Source organism: Grampus griseus, assembly GCF_964374135.1.
Source record: "Grampus griseus genome assembly, chromosome: 14".
Lineage (NCBI taxonomy): Eukaryota > Metazoa > Chordata > Mammalia > Artiodactyla > Delphinidae > Grampus > Grampus griseus.
In genome coordinates this window covers 37,234,649-37,253,103 of record NC_139008.1, presented here as the reverse complement: position 1 = coordinate 37,253,103, position 18,455 = coordinate 37,234,649, and the positions used below count along the sequence as shown (strand labels likewise).

The window sequence follows — 18,455 nt, the reverse complement described above, 5'->3', positions numbered from 1 at the left end:
ATGGACATAAATATTTGTCAAAATTCATCAAACTGTCCACTTATGATCATGCATTTCACTGAAATAAATTATTCCTCAGTTTAAAAGAAAGTAATAGGGCTTCCCTGGTGGTGCAGTGGTTGAGAGTCCACCTGCCGATGCAGGGGACACGGGCTCGTGCCCCGGTCCGGGAAGATCCCACATGCCGCGGAGCCGCTGGGCCCGTGAGCCATGGCCGCTGTGCCTGTGCGTCCAGAGCCTGTGCTCCGCAACTGGAGAGGCCACAACAGTGAGAGGCCCGCGTACCACACACACACACACAAAAAAGGTAATAATAAGCCAGGGTTGGATGAAGGCTGCTTGGTGACGTGCAATTAGAGTCAAAGAAACTGAGGGGTGAGCCATCTTCACACCACATCCTTTAAAACCGACGTCTTCATGTCTGTGCTGCCGTCTCTCTCTGGGTCAGATATCCATGATCATATTTTACCTCTGTAAGGCTTTTTTTCATTTGTTTTTATGCTGACCACCTCCTTCAAATTGACTTTGGGGTTTTGTTCATTTCTTTCTTTTAATTTAAAAATATGTTAACAGCTTCTTCTGCTTTCATCTTGGGAGTCATTCTGTCTCTTAAAGGACGTGTGTGTATTCTCTATTTTGAATTTATTTTACTAGTTTAACTCTCAGAGTTTGTGGTGCCTTTTCCAGTTCTCATACATACCACCTGTGGAATTTCAGAGATGGAATTATTTTCATCTGAGAGGATCATAAAAGTGACAGTGTTTTGACTTTATGATTGAAATAGAACAAAAAGCACACTGCAGGCAGAAGAAAGGGGATACACAAAGGCCTGTCCTGAGGGAAGCCAAATCCAGCAGTTCTCAGCTGTAAACTCCATCTGAGATTCACTGATCAGCACTTAAAGACATCCTGCATGATTCCGACACAGGTGGTACAGGGAATCACTCTGAGAAATGTTTGCCCTAATCTCCAGGGAGAATCTAAGGATTCCTCCCTTTCTCCTCTTCTCTGTCGCTCAACTCACCCGAGAGGGACAGGCACCTGAAAGTCCAAGGACACTGAGGGCCCTGATGGGAGCAGAGCTTTTAGAGAAGATGACCAAGCTAGCACCTGACTCTCTGGACATTCTCTCTGGATCCTTTGGCCTTGCTGGGATCTGTTTCTTCTTAGATTCCTTCATACTATTTCTTCTCTTCCCTCCAATGCAGCAATACAGGGACCAAGGCACTTCTTCTGCTTAGCAGGAGGCAACTGCTAAAACTAACTGGAAATCGGGTGAGTCAAAGAGGAGGGAGGGGGCTTCCCTGGTGGCGCAGTGGTTGAGAGTCCGCCTGCCGATGCAGGGGACACTGGTTCGTGCCCTGGTCCGAGAGGATCCCACATGCCGCAGAGCGGCTCGGCCCACGAGCCGTGGCCGCTGAGCCTGTGTGTCCAGAGCCTGTTGCTCCGCAACGGGAGAGGCCACAACAGTGAGAGGCCCGCGTACCGCAAAAAATAATAATAATAAAATAAAAAAATAAAAAGAGGGAGGCTGGGACAAGGCAAGAAGCTTCACCTCTGGTCTGGGGAAAAGGATGCCAGTGCCTTCACAGGCTCCATCCCTACTCCCTGAGAAAGAAAACTATACATTAGAGGCTGGCCCTTGGCCCTTGTACACATGCCCTAGAGGCCTCATTAAGATGCTGTCACCATGGCAGTAGACAGAGAGTTATGAAAGCTAAATCTGAGCTCTTTTTCCTGAGACTCTACTAAAACGATAGCAAAGGAAATAAAAATGTATGAATTCACAATGAAGAAACATCTAAAGTGCATTCAGAGGGGAAAATGGCTGAGCAAGTATCTAATTTAGCAACACAGAATCCTCGAGAGGCTTGGGACCACAGAGAAAGGGAGTGAAACAGTCTGTTCCATCTCCACTGGCCCTACTACCACTCCCCACCCGGAAGCAGTCAGAGATCCCTCCTCTTGATGAATTGAAACTGCTTCCAAAAGAGACCTAAACATTATGGACTGGTCCCCTGCCTAATTGCCTTAAAATGTAGCCTGCCCCCTACCTCCATAAACAAAGCTAGCAAATCACCTCCTGGTGCCTCATTTGTCTCTCTGAATAGACAGACCAATCAAGGATCACTGATCACTTGAGGATGGCAGCCAAGAAAAGACTAAAACAAACCAACAAAAAGAGACACAGGGGTAGGGCCATGCAGGAAACAAAACCAAACAAAACAAAGATTTTGGAAAAGATTGCATCTATTAAACAACAGAATTCCATGAAGAAGAAAAACTTTGAGGACAAGAAAGAGCTGATTGCCAAAATAAAAATTTAGCAGAAGTGTTGGAAGATAAAGTCAATTAACCTGCCAAAGTAGAGCAAAAAGATAAGAGAAATAGGAGAAGTTGAGAAAAAAGGCAGGTAACGTGAGAGTAAGTCCAGGAGATGCTATTATATTCAATTGATAAGCATTCCAGAAAGAGAAAACAGAGGAAATGAAGTTGAGGAAACTACCAAAGAAATAAAGCAAAAATATTTCCCAGAGTTGAAAAAACAAACTTCAAGATTGAAGGGATCCATCAAATATCCAACACTGAATGAAAAAAGACCCAGATGCTTCCTAGATGACAACGAGTTCTATACTGAATTCACTTGTCAGTCAGGTGTATGGACAGAACAAAGACAATTTCAAATGGGCAAACAGAAATTGAAGTCACCACGTCACTTTCTTGGAAAGTTAAGGATATAGGCCAGCAAAGTGAAGGAGTAAAGTAAAGGAGAAAGAAGACACAAGATCCAGAAAAGGATGAATCCCACCCAGGAATGTGGCAGAGAAAAGTCCTTCAGTTGGAGGGCTAGATATGGATGGTTTGTGACCTCTCCTCAGTCTTCAACAAGCTTTGGAGTAGGATCCGCAGAGAAGGAAGGAAGGAAGGAAAACAAGCAGAAGTTGTAAATATCTGTTCCTTTGATTACATGTATTGTTGGTGAACTGATTCTGGTTAGGGTGAGCTTGGGGCATGGGGTTGTCCCCTCTCAGATTTCAACAACTCGTCTCTTAGGGGCCCGAAGATTTTCGCTGAACAGGGGAAGGTCTGGGAGGAGACCGTGGCTGACTGTTCATTCCCAGTCTGGGCTCATGAGCCTTGCTTAGTGGTTAAGTCTTTCTCTCTACCCCACACAGGAGCTGCACTGCTGATGTTCTGGTAGTTTTCCCATCTCCCCTCTACCTCAGTCTCCAGGTTAGATTTCCAAATTTAGAATTCTAAAGAGAAAAAATGAGGAGGACGTGACCCACTGTGTCTCCTTCCCAGAGCCATGTCTGCCACCTTTGCAGCTGTACTGCTGAGGCATGGTCTCCTTGGATGCAGCTGTCTGGTCACCAGAGCCATGACTCTGGGGCCTCAGCGACAGTGTGGAGCCACGACTTCTGAGTTGTGCCCCAAACTGCACCTCCAGCCGCATGGGTGGACCCTGGCTCTGATGCTCAGTTTCTGAGTCCTGGCCCAGGAAATGTTGGTCTGGAGACGTCATATCCAAGTTCACCTCACCATACATCACAGTAGCCTCCACTGACAGGAATTTCACAGATTGACACCCAAAAGCTGTACTACTCTCTAAATCCAAGCCCTGAGAGTAGAGTTCATTTTTTTATATGAAGAGTTTATTCAGCCTCTCTTCAGGGAATCTGTAAGTCACACGTCCACAGGCTCTCTCCCTTGGACTACCCACTGGTTTAGAGCTGGTGGTGTGACTAGTCATGAAGTCTGAAATTAGAGCTCTAATCCCACCCAGTTATTTTCCCTTTTTGTTCGTGAGGATACTTTGTGGTTTGTGAAGGGTGGCGGCTAGTAGCACGTGTAGTTATCAGGGATAAGCACGAAGTGGCCTGTTGGGTGGGTGAGGGCTTGATTACATTTGTGGACTGTAAACATGGCCCCACTGCTGGCTCATGACCCAAGCAGCACATTATGAGTTAATCCTCTTACAAATTAATTAGCTTATGAGTAGCATATTTATTTTGCAGAGCAGTTGTGTTTATTTGTTGTAAATAAACATTTAAAATATTTTAAATATAACACAGTTTATTTATAACCCCGTTTGGCATTTCTTCACTTTTCAATATAACACGAACCTAAAAACTTGGCTTCTCAAACCTCTAAGAGACCCCAGTTTCTGTATATTTATTTTATAACCAGCTAGTTTACTGACCTCTCTTTTATTTCTTTTTTTTAAATGAAGTATAGTTGATTTACAATATTGTGTTAATTTCTGCTGTACAGCAATGTGATTCAGTTATACACATATATACATTCTTTTCCATTATGCTTTATCATAGGATATTGAATAGAGTTCCCTGTGCTATACAGTAGGACCTTGTTGTTTATCTATCCTATGCGTAATAGCTTACATCTGCTAATCCCAGCCTCCCACTCCACTCCGTCCCTCCCCCAACCCCCTCCCCCTTGGCAACCACATGTCTGTTCTCTCTGTCTGCGAGTCTATTCTGTTCTCTCTTTTTTTTTTTGGCTGCAAGGCTTTTGGGATCTTAGTTCCCCGACCAGGGATCAAACCTGTGTCCCCTGCATTGGAAGTGTGGAGTCCTAACCACTGGACCACCAGGAAGTTCCCTCTCTTTTATTTCTAATAGCTCTTTGATTGATTCTTGTGGCTTTTCTAGGTACATGATAATGTACAGCATTTGCAAATAATGATGGTTTTGGCTTTACAAACTGTACAGGCAGGAACTGTGTTCTTACCTACCTGTAAGATGACACTCAAATAACTCCAAAGCTGGCCCACCAGACCCTCCTGTCTGGCCCTAACTCATTTGTAAACCTCCAGCCTTCAAATCCACTGCTTCCACAGGTGCATCCCATTCTGCAGCCACGTTCTTGCTGGTTTTCTCAAACACACCAAGCTCTTTCTGATTTGTCTGCATAAACAATAGGAATAGAAGTAAAATGACAGGTTCAGGAAGCACTGCAAAAGAAAAATACTTATGGCTTGGAGGTTGAATGACTACAGGGGAAGAGGGAACACTGGGAGTCAGGGAGAACCTGATTCCGGTCTTGGGCCTGGCAGTGTGACGTGCAGAGACAGATATAGCAACAGATAGAGATAACAGATCCTTTATACAGGATAAAAGGCACAGTGGGTTCAGAGAGTTGCTAGGGGATGTTCCCTTTTCTTCCTGAAAGAAGAGTTAATATTTTCTATTCCCCTCACAGATCTAGGCTACACAAAAGTCTCAGAGTCTTTGGATCACACATTTCTACCGCTTCCAGGCCACTGCCTGGGGATGGCTTTCTCCAACTTATATTACAACTTTGAACTACAGAAGTTTTGCAATGCCAAGAGCCTGAACCAGACTGAGTGCAATCAAGTTTGTGAGTATTGCAAACAGAATTTGTTAATTACATTTTTTTATTGAGATATAATTCATAGAAAATTCACCCTTTTAAAGTATACAATTCATTGGCTTTTGGTATATTCACAAGGTTGTACAACCATCATCACCATCTAATTCTAGAACATTTTCGTCACCTGAAAAAAAGAAATACCCCATCCATTAACAGTCACTTCCCATTCCCTTTTCCCCCAAGCATCTGACAACCAATAATCTACTTTCTGTCTCTATGGATTTGCCTGTTCTGGACATTTCATGTAAATGGAATCATATACTATGTGACCTTCTGTATCAGGCTTCTTTCACTTACAACAATGTTTTTGAGGTTCATCCAGGTTTTGGTGTGCGTCGCTACTTTGTTCCTTCTTATGGCTGAATGATATTCCATTGCATAGATAGACTACAATTTGTTTATCCATTCATCAGTTGATGGACATTTGGGTTGTCTCTACATTTTGGCTATTATGAATAATGCTGCTGTGAACATTCACGTACAAGTTTCTGTTTGAACATGTTTTCAGTTATCTTGAGTATATACCTAGGAGTGGGTTTGCTGGGTCTTATGGTGACTCTATTTAGCTTTTTCAGGAACCACCAAACTATTTTCACAGTGGCTGCACCATTTTACATTTCACTAGCAATGTATGAGGGTTCCAATTTATCCACATCCTTTCAACACCTTTTAAAATTAATTATTTTCTTAAATTGTGGAAAAATATATACGAAGTTTACCATTTTAACCATTTTTACATGTACAGTTCGGTGGCATTAAGTACATTCACATTGTTGTGCAACCATCATAAACATTATCTCCAGAACTTTTTTCAACTTGCAAAACTGAAACTCTGAATCCATGAAACACTAACTCCCCATCTCCCTCCCCCCAGCCCCTGGCAGCTATCATTCCACTTTCCATCTCTATGAGTTTGACTACTCTAGGTACCTCATATGAAACATTTTAATTCCTTTCTCATTTCCTTTTGGGTATATTCTATAGCTATTTTCTTTGTGGTTACCATGGGAATTACATTTAACATCCTAAAGTTATAACATTCTAATTTGAATTTATATCAGTTTAACTTCAAAAACATATAAAAACTGCTCCTATACAGCCCCTAAAAACCCCCTCCTGATATTTACACCCTTGAGTAGTCCCCTCCCAGATTGTACCAGGGTTGGTCTGTGTGACTGACAGAATACTGTAGAAGAGATGGCATGTCACTTCTGAGATTGGGTTATGAAAGACACTGCAGCTTATGTTTTGAGTACACTCTCCCCTTCACATCACTCACTCTGGGGGAAGCTAGTGGCCATGTCATGAAGACAGGGGACTTCCCTGGTGGTCCAGTGGTTAAGAATCTGCCTTGTGCCACAACTACTGAGCCCATGCCACAACTATGGAGAGAAGCCTGCACACCGCAAGGAAAGATCCCATGTGCTGCAACTAAGACCTGACACAGCCAAAAAAGAAAATAAATAAATATTTAAAGAAAAAAGAAGACACTCAGGCAGCCCTGTGGATTATAAAAAATAGTCAATAGAAGACAATAAGTGCGAGAGAAAAAGAAACAAAGAACACATGGGACAAGTAGGTAGCCCTAATAAGATGGTAGATTTAAATTCAAATATATTAATAATTGCATTATATATAAATGGACTAAAGACTCCAATTAAAAGATTAAGATTGTTAGAGAAGATAGGTTAAACACAGAGTTACCATATGACCCAGCAATTTCACTCCTAGGTATATATCCAAGAGAACTGAAAAGTTACATTCACACAAAAATTTGTACATGAATGTTTATAGCAGCATTTTTCACAGTAGCCAAAAGGTGGAATCAGCCCAAATGTCCACCAACAAACAGATGAATGGATAAAAAAAATGTGATCTATCCCTGCAATAGGATATTATTCAACCATAAAAAAGGGACTTCCCTGGTGGTGCAGTGGTTAAGAATCTGCCTGCCAATGCAGGGGACACGGGTTCGAGCCCTGGTCCAGGAAGATCCCACATGCCGTGGAGCAACTAAGCCCCTGTGCCACAACTACTGAGCCTGCACTCTAGAGCCCACGAGCCACAACTACTGAGCCTGTGTGCCACAACTACTGAAGCCCGCATGCCTAGAGCCCGTGCTCCACAACAAGAGAAGCCACCACAATGAGAAGCCTGCACACCATAACAAAGAGTAGCCCCCACTTGCCACAGCTAGAGAAAGCTTGTGCGCAGCAATGAAGACTCAACACAGCCAAAAATAAATTAATTAATTTAAAAAAACATAAAAAGGAAAGCACTGACACACACTACAATATGGATGGACCTTAAATACATGATGCTAAGTGAAAGAAGCAAGTCACGAAAGGCCACAGATTGTGTGATTCTGTTTGTATGGAATATCCAGAACAGGAAATCTGTGGAGACAGTAAGTAGACTAGTGGGGAAAGTGGGCAGTAACTGTTCATGAATTTGAAGTTGCTCTGCGGAGGAGTGATGAAATGCTGTAAAGTTGATTGTGATCATGGACCACCACTGTGACTACATTAAAAACCATTGAACTGAACACATCTGATGGGTGATTGTGGTAAATGGATGAATTGTATGGTATGCTAATTATATCTCAATAAGCTGTTGTAAAAAAGAAAGAAGGAATGAACAAATGAACAAACAAAGGAATAAAAGACAAAACAAGACAGGTCAAGGGCAGATGGTCGTGGAGAGACCCTCCCACTGGCATAATTGTCATCAATCATCCATCCAACAGACATTTACTGAAGCTCACAGACAAGAAAGTATGAACCTACTCCATAAACTCAAATGATAAGAAGTGCTACATTTCTTTGTATTATTTAAAATCAAGTGGCATCTGCCTATAAGACTTTCATCCTGCCTGGCTGGCAAGAAATTGGATTTCAGTCTCCCTGGAACCCATCTGCACATCACCTCCTGGCAATTTGTGAAAATTCATAGTTGGAAATATAGAATTTAAATACAGTTAAACCTGCTCCTCCACTTCTCCATTTTCTCCTAGAAATCTCACATGGATTAATCTCATCAGCAAACTCTAACAGAGCTATATCCTTGCTCTCTTCCTTTGTGAGCCTTCTGCTTACCACCCTTTATCTGTACAAATATTTTTAAATTTTATTTATTTATTTTTTTTGCGGTACATGGGCCTCTCACTGTTGTGGCCTCTCCCGTTGCAGAGCACAGGCTCCGGACGCGCAGGCTCAGCGGCCATGGCTCACGGGCCCAGCCGCTCCGCGGCATGTGGGATCTTCCTGGACCGGGGCACGAACCCGCGTCCCCTGCATCAGCAGGCGGACTCTCAACCGCTGCGCCACCAGGGAAGCCCCTGTACAAATATTTTTAAGCATTCTTTCACATTTCCTAAAATACATTCTTACCAGAATCTGCTAGTATTCTAAAAATCAGCAGTGACTTCTGAGAGTCCACATGCGTTTCTGTCAGAGTTACTCACTCAGAATCATTCGGCTCCACTGTGGGACTGTCATTGGTCCATGGTGCCACCATGCTCTGAGCAGGGCTCCTTGGCCATCCCAGATGAGCCACCATGGCATCAGGCTTACTGCAAACTCAGGTGTGTAAGAAACATCACATTTCTTCATTTTCTTTGCATCAAATGATAACATTTTCAAGCCTTCTATCCCAAAATTTGTTCATGAAATAGAAAGCCTATATAGACCAAAACTGGAGGTAAAATTGAAATAATGATTAAAGATCTACCCCTTCTTAAAAGAGTCTAGGCTAAAAGGGATTGATGGGCAAGTATACCAACCACCACCAAACAGTTATTTCCTTCTTGTATAACCGCTTCAGAAGCATAGGCGAGAAGACAGAGCGCTACCCAATCTTAAGCGAAAAACCAAAGACAGTATCCAACATGAGCCATAGGCCAATTTCATACAGGAACATAAATACCCTAAATAAGATATTAACAATACAAATTCAGCAGTATATTGAAAGAATAAAAATTACAATCATCAGGTTTATTCCAGAAATGTAAGTAAGGTTTAACAGTAGGAAATCCACCAATGTAAAGCACTACCTTCACAGATGAAAGGAGAAAAATATTTATCAATAGAAGCTGAAAAAGCATTTAATAAAAACTCAGTATCCACTCATGATTTTTTTTTTTTTTTTTTTGTGGTACGCGGGCCTCTCAGTTGTGGCCTCTCCCGTTGCAGAGCACAGGCTCCGGACATGCAGGCTCAGCGGCCATGGCTCACGGGCTTAGTTGCTCCACGGCATGTGGGATCTTCCCGGACCAGGGCACGAACCCGTTTCCCCTGCATCGGCAGGCAGACTCTCAACCACTGGGCCACCAGGGAAGCCCTGATTTTTTTTTAACTTTTAGCAAACTGTCTTGAGAAAAAAGAACAGAGCTGGAGATATCATGTTCCCTGTCTTCAGACTATACTACAAAGCTCCAATAATCAAAACTGTATGGTACTGGCATAAAAACAGACACATAGATCAATGGAACAGAGTAGAGAGCCCAGAAATAAACCCATGCGCTTATGGTCAACTAATCTACAACAAAGGAGGCAAGAATACATAACAGAGAAAAAACAGTCTCTTCAATAAGGTGCTGGAAAAACTGTAAAAGAATGTGTAAACGAGTGAAATTAGAACATTTTCAGATACAAACTACTATATATAAAATAGATAAATAACAATGTCCTACTGTATAGCATAGGAAACTATATTCAACATCTTATAATAAACCACAATGGAAAAGAAGATGAAAAAGAATATATATGTATAACTGAATCACTTTGCTGTATACCAGAAACTAACACAAGATTGTAAATCAACTATACTTCAGTAAAAAACTAAAAAAGAAATTAGAACACCATGGTTTTCTCACACCATTTACAAAAATAAACTCAAAATGGATTAAAGATAAAATGTAAGAGCAGAAACCATAAAACTCCTAGAAGAGAACATAGAACACTCTTTGACATAAATCATAGCAGTATCTTTTTTGAATCTGTCTCCTACGGCAAGGGAAACAAAAGGAAAAATAAACAAATGGGACCTGATTAAACTCAAAAACTTTTGCTCAGCAGAGGAAGCCATCAACAAAATGAAAAGGCAACCTACTGAATGGGAGAAAATATTTGCAAGTGTTATGACTGATAAGGAGTTAATATCCAAAATATATAAAGAGCTCATACAACTCAATATCAAAAAAAGAAACAACCTGATTAAAAAATGGGCAGAAGGGAATTCCCTGGATGTCGAGTGGTTAGGACTCCGCGTTTTCACTGCCAAGGACGCAGGTTCAATCCCTGGTTGGGGAAGTAAGATACCACAAGCCATGCAGTACAGCCAAAAAAAAAAAAAAAAAGATAGTGGGCAGAAGACCTGAATAAGCATTTTTCCAAAGAAGACACGCAGATGGCCAACAGGCACATGAGAAGATACTCAACATCACTAGGCATCAGAGATATGCATATCAAAACCACAATGAGCTATCTCCTCACACCTGTCAGAATGGCTATCATCAAAAAGTCTACAAATAACAGATGATAGTGAGGATGTGGAGAAAAGGAAACCGTCACCTACTGTTGGTGGGAATGTAAATTGGTGCAGCCACTGTGGAAAACGGTAAGGAGGTTCCTCAAAAAACTAAAAACAGAACTACCATATGATCCAGCAATTCCACGTCTGGGTATATATCCAAAGAAAACTAAAACACTAATTCTAAAAGATACATGCTCCCCAATGTTCATAGTAGCATTGTTTACAATAGCCAAGGTATGGAGGCAACCTAAGTGTCCATCAACAGATGAATGGATAAGGAAGATGTGGTATGTATGTGTGTGTGTGTATATATATATAAACAAAGCAATATTACTCAGCCATAAAAAAGAATGAAATTCTGCCATTTGCAACAACATGGATGGACCTAGAAAGTATTATGCTTAGTGAAATAAGTCAGACACAGAAAGACAAACACTGTATGTTATCACTTATATGTGGAATCTAAAAAATAAAACGAATGTATATAACAAAACAGAAACAGACTCACAGACGTAGAGAACAAATTAGTGGTTACCAGTGGGGAGGGGCAAGATGGGGGGGGATTAAGAGATACAAACGACCATGTATAAAATAAATAAGCAACAAGCATATATTGTACAGCACAGGGAAATACAGCCTTTTTTTGTAATAAATGGAGGAAAATCTATAAAACTATTGAATCACTATGTTGTATACCTGAAACTAATATTATAAATCAACTATACTTCAATAAAAAAAATTTTTTAGCAAAGTAGAAATAGAAGAAACATTAGGTTAAAATCAGTTGATAAAGGCAATCAGAAATCTTTATATTTAATACTGAAATATTTGAAGCATCTTCATTCAAGTCATCTGCGTTTTTCTTCTCAGCAGTTCCCTCCAGACTAGTGACATCTGTCTTCAGGGGAAGCCCCAGTCTGGGAATCCAAAGCCCTGTCTTGGGCTTCCCTGGTGGCGCAGTGGTTGAGAGTCCGCCTGCCAATGCAGGGGACATGGGTTCGTGCCCCGGTCCGGGAAGATCCCACATGCCGCGGAGCACCTGGGCCCATGAGCCGTGGCCGTTGAGCCTGCGCGTCCGGAGCCTGTGCTCTGCAACGGGAGAGGCCACAACAGTGAGAGGCCCGCGTACCGCAAAAAAAAAAAAAAAAAAAAAGCCCTGTCTTTAGTTGGGTGATGCAAATGTTCTTCCCTAAGCAGACATTCCAGGTGATTTTCTGGTTTGCACCCCGTCATGGTCTCCCCACACGCCACCCCCAGATGGCAGAGCCCAGAGCTGTCCAGCTGCTTTAAAGGGAGGAGGAAAGGAGAAGGAAGAACACTGATTATCTTTCAAAAATGGTATCATACTATTGTCATCTTCTATTCCAGGGGAGCTCTTGAACATGGGCACAAATCAGGGTGGTTTGCTGCAAGTTCATAACGGCAAAAACTTGGAAATATCACATATGTGCCTGAATCTTTTATAAACAGCCAACTCAAATCTAGAAATGTTTCCTGGATGACTAAGTAGCAGTTAAACTGAGCTGGAGTAGGTTTGTATTTACTGACCAAGGAAGATCTTTAAGACGTAATGGCGAGTTAAAAAAGCAAGTTGCAGAATGGTAGATAAAGGATGATACTGTTTGCAACACAGTTGGTCCCCTATGGGGAGCACCCAGCCGTGCAAAAGTTTGGAAGTGCACCCCCATGTGACTGCACTGCCCGGGGCGTGCCCTGCCAAGAGAATCCAGCAGCCTTACAAAGAAAATCTATTTGTGGGTTACATGTCTAATAGAAAATGTGTTTAAAGGGGAAATAATAAAGCGTCTTCTGCTGGCCATATACTTGGAAGGTGACAAGAGGTAGGGAGCACTGGGCACTGAGGTTTCCTGCCAGGCAGGCAGGAAATAAGCACTCCAGCCCCACATGCACCCTCCAGAATTGGGGTTCACGCCACCAGCAAGTGCTGCATCCAGACTCCTGAACGTCACTGTTGGACCTTGGCACCCCATGGCACATATCTGTTCATGTGGCACACATGGGGGTGCACAGGACAGAGGCAGGGTCCAGGCCCCTGCCCAATTGGCAGCTTTCCTTCTGACACGCCTACCCCTTGGGCTGTGTTCCAACCCCAGGTGAGGCAGTGGATCGGCTACTCTCCCCAGTTTGATGTCCTGCTGGACCACATGACGGACAAGGAGACACTGGTCATGTACGCCCAGCTCCGGGGCATCCCCAAGCTCCACATCAGTGCCTGTGTGGACCAAATTCTTGATGATTTACTCATGTACATGTACGCCGACAACCTGGTGAAGACCTACAGGTGAGACTTGGGGCTCCCTCGGCCCTTCCCCCTCCGGTAATAAGATGTGTTGTGGTTCTTCTCAGTGCTGAGGGGTAGGGCAAGGCGTGTCAGCTCCATGCTTGGGGTAGTTTTGTGGTCCATGCCACTGCGTGGATTTTTGGGAAGATGAACTCCCTCCCCTGTAAGAATGGGTCAATGGCCTGGGCTGCCCCAAGGCACAGCTTCCTCTTGGCCCCAGGCAGTTATGTGGCTGAGGACGGGCTGATGCACCATTGGTATTATTCTTCCTGTCGCTTCACAAAGGGCTTCTGATTTCTGGTAGACTTGCATTTCAAGCACACACTACCTTATCCCGCTCTGTATGAGGCATCTGAGCTGTTGTTCTGCTGAGAAGCCTGGGGGATTCCTCAGTCTTATGTTGCCAATGATCCTAACCCAACTCCAGTTAGCTTAAACAAAGCAAGGCCACACATGTCCGGAATCCCAGGCCACCCCTCGAGTTGTGCACAGCGCCCCTGCAGGCTGGCAGCAGTACCCCACTCCCGGGACGGGGAAGTCAGAGGCGGTTAGATGATGTTGCTCTGTCTCTTTCTTCTGTTGACTTCGGTTTCAAGCATGTTTTTGTGTTTCCTTGCATCTTCTGATGATTAAATGAGTTAACACCTGGGATGTTTAGAACAGTGCCTTGTACATTGTAAATGCTATGTGTTCATTAAATAAAGTTAGCTAAAACGGCCGTATGGGGCTTCCCTGGTGGCGCAGTGGTTGAGAGTCCGCCTGCTGATGCAGGGGACATGGGTTCGTGCCCCGGTCCGGGAAGATCCCACATGCCGCGGAGCGGCTCGGCCCGTGAGCCATGGCCGCTGAGCCTGCGCGTCCGGAGCCTGTGCTCCGCAATGGGAGAGGCCACAACAGTGAGAGGCCCACATACCGCAAAAAAAAAAAAAAAAAAAAAGGCCCTATGCTGTTATCCCCCTAACATCCATAGAGACCCTCAAATGAGATTCATGGACCATGTGCTCACCCTGGACCTATCCCTGTGTCCAGGGAAATGGTTTAGATGCTGAGTGGACAGCCAAGTCACAGTGCACCCCTGAGGGAGGGTGGTGGGCCATATTACTGAATGCCCCACCGTGGGGCGTGAGCACTTTCTTAATAGAGAAGAAAAAAGGGGGGAGGATTGTACTACTGGAAATTTAAGATTGCCAATCACCCAACTTCTCCCCCTCTGCCCCAGCGGTGGCAACAAGCGGAAGCTGAGCACCGGCACTGCCTTGCTTGGAGAGCCCACAGTCATCTTCCTGGACGAGCCGTCCACTGGCATGGACCCCGTGGCCCGGAGCTTGCTCTGGGGCACCGTTGCGAGGGCCTGCAAGTCTGGCAAGGCCATTGTCATCACCTCCCACAGGTAAAGCCAGGACCGGGGCTGAGGGAGGGGTGGGCCGGGAGGGGCTGGGTGGAGAGAAGACCTGTCAGCATCTGGTAAGAGTCTGTGAGGAGAGTCCCCAGGCTCTACCATGTGGGCCACACCCTGAGCATGGAAATCAGGAACAGCCTGATCTGGGCATCAACACCTTCCTATCTGCACAAGCCTTTGACGTGGAGGGTGGGCATCAGCATCTCCCAGCCGTTTGTCAGGCCTCCACTCCCTCTCCCCAGCATGGAGGACTGTGAGGCCTTGTGCACCTGGCTGGCCATCATGGTGCAGGGTCAGTTCAAGTGCCTGGGCAGCCCACAGCACCTCAAGAGCAAGTTTGGCAGTGGCTACTCCCTACGGGCCAAGATCTGGAGCGACAGGCAGCAGGAGGCCCTGGAAGAGTTCAAGGCATTCGTGGACCTGACCTTCCCAGGTATGTGCTGCTGTGCAGAGGTCATCTGTGCATCTGTCCATCCCTGACCCCTGGGACGAGGGCCACGATTCCAGGGGCCTGGGCCGCCCTCCCCTGGCCATCCAGCCCAGCCCTCAGGGGGACACTGTGCAGGCAGTGTCCTGGAAGATGAGCACCAAGGGATGGTCCATTACTACCTGCCTGGCAATGACCTCAGCTGGGTGAAGGTGAGCACATACCTGGGCATCAGAGGGAGCACACCTCTGATGTCACCCACTTTCTGGTGTTCTCTCTTTCGGGTGGAAGTCTTATTCAGTGCTGCTGCAACATTCACATGGATTTCATAGAAAATAAGAATGTTTGAGTTGGAAGGGACCTCGGATGTCAGCTCCCCCCACCCCCTCATTTCACAGAGAGGTGAGCGGACCCAGAGAGGGGACACCATACGCCCAGGGTCACACAGCAATCCAGGGACCCAGCTGGGGCCTCTGCCTTCTGGCACCACTCACAGCCAGGGTCCCTTTCCCTAAAATCACAGAGAGCTCAATTCTGTAGGACTGACTTCTTGAGAGGTGGTCTGGGAGCAGCTGAGAGAGGGATGGGCCTTTGGGGGGCTTTGTAACAACCCCAAAGACCCTTCCTCTCCCCTTCCCTGTGCCCATCATCTATAGCGGCTTCCTCGTTTCCCACAGGTGTTTGGCATTTTGGAGCAAGCCAAGAAAAAGTACATGTTGGAAGACTACTCAGTCAACCAGATCTCTCTGGAGGACATCTTCCTGAGCTTCACCTGCCCTGTGCCCCCCAACCAAGGGGAAAACAAACAAGCGAAGGCAGAACCTGCAGGCCCCTTGTTACCCTTTCCACCTCTCTCTCCACCTTCTTCCCAGCCTCCCTCCCTGCCTCCCTCCCAACCTCCCTCCCAGCCTCCCTCTCCACCTCTCACTCCACCTCCCACTCCATCTTCCTCCCAGCCTTTCTCCCAGCTTTCCTCCCAGCCTCCCTCCTGGCCTCCCACTCCACCTCCCTTCAGGTCTTCCTCCTGGTCTTCCTCCTGGCCTCCCTCCCAGCCTCCCTCACCACTTCCCTCAAAGGCTGTCTTGCTGTAATAAAGAGTTCCCAGTGCCAGGTTAGCCCAGGTGCACACAGCCTGCCATGGGCTGCAAGGGTTACAGAGGCAGCTTGAGGACCCAGTGAGCTCAGCTTGAGGGTGGAGGGGTGGGGGCAGCTCTCTACCAGATTTAGGCCACTCACCTTAGAGGCCTGATGGAGGACCCAGGTGCATTTCTGTGGAAAAGGATCCCCTCAAGTCCCACCTGGGTGGCTTTCAGCCTCACTGAGACCTGGCCATAGAAGCAGCCTCAGAGGAACAACACCTGCCATGTCCTGTCAGGAGTATGGAGGCCTGGGGGTGACCATGGTTGTAATGATGCCGTACTTCTGAAGGTAGGAGGAGAGAAGAGATTGACAAGTTTGCAAACTTAAAGCACCATTTTTCAATATTTGGATTTGTGGGGCTCCATTTGTTCTCTGCCCTGGCCCACGCGAATGTTAGGGGTGAGCCTGTATATGGCCCTCCATCAACCCATGACGTGGACATGATTATTATCCCATTGCCCAGAAGAGTAAGCTGAGACTTAAGAGATATCCGGCAACTTTCCATGGTCAACAGATGGTAGAGCCAGGATTCAACTCAGGCAGAAGTTCTCAAAGTGGAGTCTGACCAGAAGCATCCACATCATCCAGAAACTTGTTAGAAATGCAGATTCTTAGGCCCCACCCCAAACCCATTGAATCAGAAGTCTGGGGGGTGAGGACCAGCAATCTGTGTTAACAGGTGCTTCTGATGCAGCTCAGGCATGAGAAGAACTAAGCTAAGCCTGTGAGCTCAGACCATCCGGCCTGAGTGCAGATGGGTGTGGCCGTGTACCTTTGTCATGAGGGCTCTCCTCCGAGAAGTGCCCTGCCCAATAGCCTTTCTCCCTGCAGCATGGTCACACCCGCCCCTCTACAAAGCCCCATTCGGCTTCTCCTTTGCAGGTAGTTCTCTCCCTCCCTTCTCAGCTCAGCTCTGGGAAAGTGGTGTCTACCATCCCTGCCCACACTCCCTACCTCCCCTCACCACTCACCAAAAGTACAGCGTTGTCACATGCCTGGCTGCCACACCCACTCCATCCATTTTTCCTGTGACTTCTCTGAGGCATCTCAGTGTCCCCTGCCCCCTTCTCCCCACTGCACCAGGCCCCCCATGGCCCCTCATCTGCCTCCTCTGTAGGCTCCTCTTCCTTTCTCTCCGAGTGGGGGATGCCTCAGGCTCCCAGCCTGCTTCACTTTTCCTTACTCTCCCCTCTGCACCCTGCTACCCTTGAGTTTCTTTCTCTTTCACCCCAGGCCTTCAACTGCCATCTTATTCCAGTCAGGAACTTGCCTGAGCTCCCAAAAATCTACTCTTCCAGTGAGTTCTCTCACCTTCCTGAAGCCCAATGGGAAATGGGCTCTTCTCACACCTTCTGGGAGTGGCTCATCACCCCTCTGAGCCCAGGGGCTCTTACTGCCAGGGCAGTGGGTGGGGGTGACGGATGGCATGGCTGCAGTAGAGCCAAGAGAAGAACGCCTATTTCCTGATAAACAAGAAAACTTTACCTCTGAATAAATAAAAAGAGTGGTAAGGACATAGGAGCAAGATAGAGGACAACTGAGAGACTGGTCAGGGTGCCACTTGGACTCCACAGACACGCAGCGTCACAGGGGAGCGAGAGCGTGACTTACTCACTCACTGGTGAAGCCAATGCCACCAAAATCTAACACAGAGAGTGTACCTCTGCCCTGGGGAGACCAGCAACAAAGAAAGTAACAGTGCAGGGGGAGGACAACAAAGTACCAAATTGGGAAACAGTAACCAATGGAAACAAAGGTGAGGTGAAGAAGACTGAAAACCCTTAGGGGTCCTGTGGATTCTCCTGTCCTCTGGTGTGGGAACGTGGGGCATCTGGGGAGCAAGTTCTAAGCTTGCTCTGCTCTACCCACTCCTCTTCCCATGAACATCACCCCTGCCCCTCCTCCACCCCCAGCTTCCAAGGCCTCATATCCCATGCTGTGGTCATCCGTTCGTCTCCTGCTCCAGACTGGCATGGAGCCTTGGCACCATGGCTCCTCTGTGTGTTCGGCTGCTGAGCACAGACCAAGTACCCTGAAGGGGTTCAGCGAGTATAAGTGGTAGCGGGACAGAGTGCTGTCTGAGGCTGTGGGGAAATGGGGGAGGAGAGTCTTGACCCAGATTCCCCGGCTTCTCCAGGAAAAGCCACTCTGTCCTCTTCCATCAAACACTTCTCCCAGGAGACTGCATTTCTTTCCTTGTCCAAAGGTCTCATGAAAGAGGTGGGATGTGAGCTGGTTGC

General features: G+C 46.1%; 1 protein-coding gene across 1 annotated transcript in view; it reads left to right on the top strand.

Annotated features, from left to right (window-relative positions):
* The window catches only part of LOC309832710 (ATP-binding cassette sub-family A member 17-like), a gene marked incomplete at both ends in the record, with an annotated part of 91,510 nt that overhangs the window by 72,184 nt on the left and 871 nt on the right, over positions 1–18,455 (top strand). The window contains 7 exon segments of the mRNA XM_082670694.1: positions 5,224–5,378; positions 13,062–13,249; positions 14,469–14,639; positions 14,891–15,085; positions 15,218–15,287; positions 15,753–16,090; positions 18,182–18,242. Coding sequence (XP_082526820.1) covers positions 5,224–5,378; positions 13,062–13,249; positions 14,469–14,639; positions 14,891–15,085; positions 15,218–15,287; positions 15,753–16,090; positions 18,182–18,242 — 1,178 coding nt within the window.